We start from the raw sequence: 6,507 nt of genomic DNA, 5'->3' as shown, positions 1-6,507 counted from the left end.
TTCCAGCACAACCTCCCAGCACACTTCCGGCTCCCTGCTCCTGCCCTGCGCCGGCTGTTCCCCTGCCCAATTTCAGCGGCAGCGACAGATGCTGGCTCCATGCGGCCCTGACATATCATCATCATCCCCACCCCACCCCACCCCACCCACCTACTGGGCACCCCCACCCCCGCCATGCCGCAGGGCTTTGATGGCAGCGAGTTCACTTTCCACGGTACGCCAGGGCAGTGGTCGCTGCTGCTGTCCAGCCAGCTCCAGGGCTTCAAGCTGAGCGCCCTGGTGCGTTTGGGGGGGAGGAGGTAACAGCGCCCTGGTGCGTTTGGGGGGGAGGAGGTGGCAGCGGCCAGGTGCAGGCCCCCACCCTGCCCCGACTCGCCCTCCCCTGAATCCCCCACCGCAGATGCAATCCATTGGCCGCGGCACAGTCATGAGGTCGATGATTGTGGAGGCCCGCGGCAACACGGTGCAGGTCAACATCACCGGCACCGGGGTGGGCGGCGCGCGGGTGTGGAAGCTGGAGCCCACCTACAACGGGCAGAAGGCCCCGGTGGGGCTCGCCCGCCTGCGGGCAGGCCTGAAGGTCACCTTTACCCAGCCCAGCGTCACCAGGATCACGCCAGGCCTGGTGGTGGTGGATGCAGGTGGGTGGGCCGCTGGGGGCCCGGCCCTGCACCTGGGAGCAGAGTCATGCTGCGCTGCGCCAGCCAGGGATCCGGCTGAGCAGGGGCAAACCGCCCGCACCCACGCCAGCCAGCCGGCCGCGCCCAGCCCCCCACTCCCGCTCTGCCGAGGGTTTCCCTAACCACCGCTGGTGCCGCTTGGTGACGCCCGCTCGCAGGTTATGCCCGCGTGACCATCTCCCAGCCCATCAACCCCGCGCTGCGTCGCGCCGCCGTGCACCTGGACGTGGATGTCACCCTGTTCCGCACCCTGCAGCCGCCCGTCAAGGGCGTGCTGGCGCCCTCATACAGGGCGGCGCTGGCGCGGGCGCTGGCGCAGCCGGCCATGGCCGCAGCCGCGGCCGGCGGCGGCTGGCCGGTGTTCTCGGCCGGCGCCGCCAGCAGCGACTGACCGCCGCCCGCCTTCCAGGACGCCACAAGCCGGCAAGACGATGCTTGCAACGCCTTCACAGAATGAAATAAAAGCTTCAATCAGCAGCGAAATTTGTTCTTCTCCTCTTTGATTCTTTTTCAGATCAAGCCCTGCCTTTGTCAGATCAAGCCCCAAGCCCCGCCCGCTCGTGCACATGTATGTGCATGCCTAGCGCATGCCTCCTGCCCGCTCTCCTGTGCCCACTGCATGAACAACCGTGAGACTAGCCCTGATTCATTATTGGCACGCTTGTTTGCAATGGGCCTTTGTGAGTGTTCGAAGGCATGTTCCGGAGCTGCCTAAGCACCCGCAGAAGCCAGCAACGCGTCCCATGTCCAACCGCCCCATCTCCCAGCTTACTGATCCTCGGCTACTTCAGCAGCAAGCATTTGAACCATGCAAGCAGCCTCATCCCGCAAAGGGCAAACAGGTCGGAGGTAAGAACAGCAGGAGGTGAACTCTCGCTGTGGCGCTGGGAATGGTCGGATCACCCTCCGGAGGCGCCATCCTGTGGTGTGGTGCCCTCCTGGTGCTGGTTGGTGAGTTTGGTGGCCCGGGGGGTCATTGCCATGTTGACATCAGACAGAAGCTGTTTTTGCATCCTCACGGCTCATTAAGGTCTCTCACGTCGTCACTGAGCGAAAGGGCCGCCTGCCTGCCACTCCCACAGGGGCCGCCGCCAGCCAACAGCTGCCACCGCCAGCGCCCGCGCGTCCGTCGCTGGCGGCCGCCAACCTCTACCTGCCGGCAGGGCGTGGCTACGATTTCAGCCTTGCAGGCTACCAAGGCACGTCCCGGTGGTGCTTTCTCAGGCTCTGCTGCAGGGACCAGGGCTGTGCATGCTCCGCCTGCGGGCCAACGGCAGCGCGGCGCCTGGCGAACCTGGCGCTGCACCAGGTTCTCGACCCGTCTCGCTTGGCCCCGTGAAATCCTTCGCAGATGGCCAGGGCTTGCCCTCGCCCCCCGTCACCTACAACATAAGCAGTGCTCCCTACAATGCCAAGGGAGACGGCCAGACAGATGACACATCGGCGATCAAGGTGGGCTAGGGGCCGGTCCGCTACCTGCCACGCCAGTCAGTGTTGCTAGACAGCACAGCTATGCCAGCACATCCTTGTGCTGCCCAACTGCCGCCTGGAGAAGACCCGCACGCACACGTGGTCTGCTGGGCCCTCCCTCGCTGGGCATTCTTGTGGCAGCGGTGCAGCAGCCCTCGAGCACCACAGTGCGCTGCCCCGCCCCATGCAGGCTGCCATTGCCGACGCAAATGCCAACAAGGCGGGCGGCGTGATCTACCTGCCCGCTGGGACGTATGTTCTGAGAGAGCCAATTGTTATTGAACGCGCCGGCGTGGTGCTGCGTGGTGACGGGGTGAGCTTGGAGACGGGGCCGCCTTGCTGCCGGCTGTGTGTTGGCTACGCGGACACCCTGCTCGGTCCACTGTGCCAGCAGCCACCGCCTGCGCCGGCTCGAGCAGCAGCCGGGCCAGCAGCGCGTCGCCCCGCCCGCGCAGCACCACACAGCCGGCTGGCCGCGCCTGGGCTGGGCCCCTGCAGGAGGGCACCACCACCATCCGCATCCCCGTCTCGCTCTCAGACGTGTATGCCGGCACATGGACCATAGACTCCGATGGCAAGATCACCTCCTCCTGGTCGTTCGGCGGCGCTTTCTTCTTGTTCAAGGGCCGCACGCCGCGCAGCTACCACACAGACTCCCGCCTGGCGGCGGTCACCGGCACGGCGCCCCAGGGGGCCTTCCGCCTGCAGGTGCGCGCACGCTGCTGGCCCTGCTTGCAAGGCGCCATGCAGGCTGCAAGGCGCTCGCTGCTGCCTCCGTCCCGTGCTTCCCCTCCCCACCCTGGCCGGGTGCTGATGCTGCCGGAAGTGCTGTTGATGCCTCCAGTTCCCATTCTGCTTCACTTGGTGCTGTGCCATGCTGCGCCTGCTGTGCCAGGTGGACAGCACCTTCAAGCTCTTCGTTGGACAGTGGGTGCGGGTGTTTGTCAACGACGACTCCACAGCAGGTGCGCAGCAGTACCGCCAATCGCCAGGCAATGTGTGTAGCATCCTGCTTAGCATGCACTCCATCTAGCCTGCTGGTGCCCTGCCCCGCACGTCATTCCATCTGCCCTGCCCCTTTCCTGGTGCAGCCGGCCGCCGGCGACGCCTGCTGTCGGCTCTCCGCCGCCGCAGCCTCCTCTCCACCAACAGCACCGTCTCCGTCACCACCGTCACCGATGCCACCACCGGCAGCAGCATTCAGCTGGTTACGCGGCAGCCGCCCGACTGGCTGCAACAGGATGCGGTGTACCAAGCGGCCATGGAGGGTGCGGCGCTGTTCGGCGCATTTGATGAGGAAGGGGTGACGGCGGCGCAGGCGCTTGCGGCAGACAAAGCCGCCATCCAGGAGTCGGGCATGGTGGTGGCAGCAGCAGCAGCACCCGGCACGGTGGTGGCGTGGCTGGTGAGTGAGCGGGGCCGCGCCGGGGCAGACGAGGGCTGGGCCCGCCGCCATGCTGCCCTGCCTCCATGGCTGCTGCTTGCTGGTGTAATGAGCTTCCAGCCGCTAATTGATCAGCCTGCCTGCCTGCCCTCTTCCTGACCCTCTGCAGTACGGCGACGGGCTGGCCGACAGCGGCCAGCCAAGCGCTGTGGACACAGACGAAGTCAGCCTGTCCGCTAAGTGAGTGTGCTGCTGCTCGGGCAAGCATGGGGCCTCGTGCTCCCCGCCTCAGCTGCTTGATGTCTCTCTGGTGTAGCTGTCACACTTGGTCGTTGTCACATCGGCACATGCAAGGTGGTTTTCACCTTGGTTGGTGTGCAGGGTGTCTGCCGTGGGAAGCAACTGGATTGAGCTGGACCGAGAGCTCCCCTTCCCAGGTGCGCCATCGTTCACCCCTTCCGCTGCTGCCTTGTGCCCCTGGCAGTGCCCTGGCCTGGACTGTTGGCAGAGTCCCTCCCTTGCCGCGCCCTGCCCTGCTGGGCTGCTCCCGACTCCTGCTGCTGTCCCTGGTGCAGTGAAAGCCGGGTGGGATACCGTGGTGCACAGTTACTACCCCACCGTCCAGAACGGCGGCATGGAGAAGATGACTATCGCATTCGAGTGAGCGCCGCAGCGCAGCGTGACGCCGGCCCTCTCGCGCGCCTTCCCCGCCGGCCCCCGCCGCCCGCCGTGCCGTGCGCTGCCCGCGCGCCTCCTTGTGCCGCCCCGCCACCTAACGGCTGCCTGGCTGCCTGCTCCCTCCCCTCCTGCGCCGTGCAGCCACTCCATGGTTGGGCCACACTTCACCGACCGGGGCTACAATGCGATGGAGTTCAAGGCTGTGGCCAACATGTGGGTCAGCAAGGTGCGTGGGGGAGGTGGGGGGGCAGGCGGGCTGAGCCAGGTGGCGCCAGGGTGGGGCAGGTGGCGCCAGGGTGGGGCAGGTGGGGCCGGGCGCGCGCCTTGCCGTCGGCCACCCCACAGCCGGGCCCGCAGTACTCTCTTGCTTCGTATGGGTGTGAGCGCTACAGCCTGTGTATGTTACAGCCTGCTGAGGCCGGCCCACCGCCCCTCACCGACAGTGGCAGCAGGAGAACACCTTCAGACAGGCAGGCAGGCCGACAGACCCACCCGCCGCCCCCATCGCAGGTTACCGTGCTGAACGCCGACAACGCGCTGTTCACCTCCTGGGCTGACCGCTCCACATTCGAAGGTGTGTGTGTGCGTGTGTGTGCGTGTGTGCCTGCCTGGCCGCCACACATGCTTGCCTGCCGGCCGTGCAATATGCCTGCGTGCCTGCCAGCGGCGTCCCCAACGGCGGCCTCCCTCGCCCAGCCCGAGCCTCGGCCGCTCACCGCGCCGGCGCCGCGTGCTTTTCCTGCGCCCGCAGACGTGACGGTGGATGTGACGCAGCGGCGCTGGGTGGATGCCGAATTTAAAGACTCGGAGAACGGCCACCACGCCATCGGCATCACCCACGCCCACTCCAACCGCATCGACCGCTTCAACATCGCCGCCAAGTGTGAGCGTGGGGGCGCGCCCGGGACGCCCCGCCGCCCTCGGGCTGGCGCCGCCCTTCGCGCGCATGTGCTGCGCTGCCGGCGCAGCCGCCCGCCGCGCAGAGTTGAGCGATACCTATTCACAAGCGGTCTCCAACCACCTCCGCCACCACCGCCACCGCCACCACCGCCGCCACCACCACCACCACAGCCAACCAACCTCCGCCCCGGCCCTCCCCGCCGCCGCCCCCCCTGCAGACATCCACGACCTCACGGTATCCAGCGGCGCCTCCCTCAACGTCTTCACCCGCGGCCGCGGGCGGGACCTGAACCTGGACCACCATCGGGCTGGACCCTACGCCAACCTCTTCACCGACGTCGACGTCGGCTACGGCCTGCGCCCGTTTGCGTCGGGAGGGAGGAAAGACCGCGCGGCACACTCGGGTGGGCGGCGCCGGGCGCCGCGGACGGCCCGCCTGCGTGCAGCCGGCGCTTGCTTTGTATGTGGCAGGGGGTGCACTGGAGCGGGACGCGGCAAGGGTGGCGGCCAGCGGCAGCCTCCCCGGCCGCGGGAGGCTCCGGTGTTCGCCCCGCCAGGCAGGCAGGCCTGACGCAGCGGCAGCGGGCGGCACCTGTCGGGCAGAGGGCTGATGCTCGCCTCGCCTTGCTCACTGCCCGTGCTCTCCTGCTGCCCCCCCTGCCCCCCACGCAGCTCTGGGCACGACCTTTTGGAACCTGCGGGCCATCGCCAACGCGCCGCCGCCGCTGCAGTGGCCGCCGCCGAGCCCGCCGCCACGCCCGCCGCCGCCGCGGCCCAAGCCTCGACCGCCGCCCAGGTGTGGCTCTGCTGCCTTGCTCCTCTCAGCAGTAGGATTAGGTAGCTTAGAGTAGGGTAGATCAGATTAGAGGGAGCCATTCGGTTCCTTGCAGTCCCCTGCCTCCCAGCCATCCCCCACCGCCCAAGCCCCCTCCGCCACCCAGCCACCCGCCACCGCCCAGGCCTCCCCCGCCCACGCCACCGCCCACCCCTCAGCGAAGCAGCCCGCCACCACCTGCCCCGGTGCCGCCCTTGCCGGCACCGCCCAGCCCGCACCCGCCGAAACCGCAGCCTCCTCCTCCTCAGCCTAAGCCCCCACCCAGCCCGCATCCCCCCTCGCCGGCGCCGCCCACCCCGGCGCCGCCAAGCCCGCTCCCGCCTGCCCCTCTGCCACCTAGCCCTCACCCGCCGCCACCAAACCCGCCGAGGTGCCCCCTCCTCTCCCCCTCCTCCTCACATATTGTAGACTAGAGAGGAGATAGATTAGAAACGATACCAAACAACAATGCCAGGGCTGGGTCGACCCGTGAACACATCTTTTCTATACGCGGCTGCCTTGCCGTGCCTGCAGGCCACGCCCGCCGCAGCCCAAGCCTCCGCCCAGGCCTCCCAGGCCCC

At 68.0% G+C, this 6,507-nt stretch overlaps 1 protein-coding gene across 1 annotated transcript in view; it reads left to right on the top strand.

The window, feature by feature from the left end:
- Window positions 1-1,570: 1,570 nt before the first annotated feature.
- CHLNCDRAFT_145493 (hypothetical protein) overlaps window positions 1,571-6,507 on the top strand; it is a gene marked incomplete at both ends in the record, with an annotated part of 5,793 nt that continues 856 nt past the window's right edge. The window contains 15 exons of the mRNA XM_005848085.1: window positions 1,571-1,631; window positions 1,763-1,846; window positions 2,032-2,132; window positions 2,341-2,463; window positions 2,649-2,858; window positions 3,046-3,115; window positions 3,242-3,555; window positions 3,704-3,774; window positions 3,916-3,971; window positions 4,110-4,194; window positions 4,354-4,438; window positions 4,723-4,786; window positions 4,964-5,095; window positions 5,331-5,516; window positions 5,785-5,908. Coding sequence (XP_005848147.1) covers window positions 1,571-1,631; window positions 1,763-1,846; window positions 2,032-2,132; window positions 2,341-2,463; window positions 2,649-2,858; window positions 3,046-3,115; window positions 3,242-3,555; window positions 3,704-3,774; window positions 3,916-3,971; window positions 4,110-4,194; window positions 4,354-4,438; window positions 4,723-4,786; window positions 4,964-5,095; window positions 5,331-5,516; window positions 5,785-5,908 — 1,766 coding nt within the window. The remainder of the gene's footprint in view (window positions 1,632-1,762; window positions 1,847-2,031; window positions 2,133-2,340; window positions 2,464-2,648; window positions 2,859-3,045; window positions 3,116-3,241; window positions 3,556-3,703; window positions 3,775-3,915; window positions 3,972-4,109; window positions 4,195-4,353; window positions 4,439-4,722; window positions 4,787-4,963; window positions 5,096-5,330; window positions 5,517-5,784; window positions 5,909-6,507) is intronic.

The sequence above is a fragment of the Chlorella variabilis genome, assembly GCF_000147415.1.
Source record: "Chlorella variabilis unplaced genomic scaffold CHLNCscaffold_9, whole genome shotgun sequence".
NCBI lineage: Eukaryota > Viridiplantae > Chlorophyta > Trebouxiophyceae > Chlorellales > Chlorellaceae > Chlorella > Chlorella variabilis.
The sequence above is the reverse complement of the archived record's forward strand: the minus strand, read 5'-3'. Positions and strand labels throughout refer to the sequence as shown.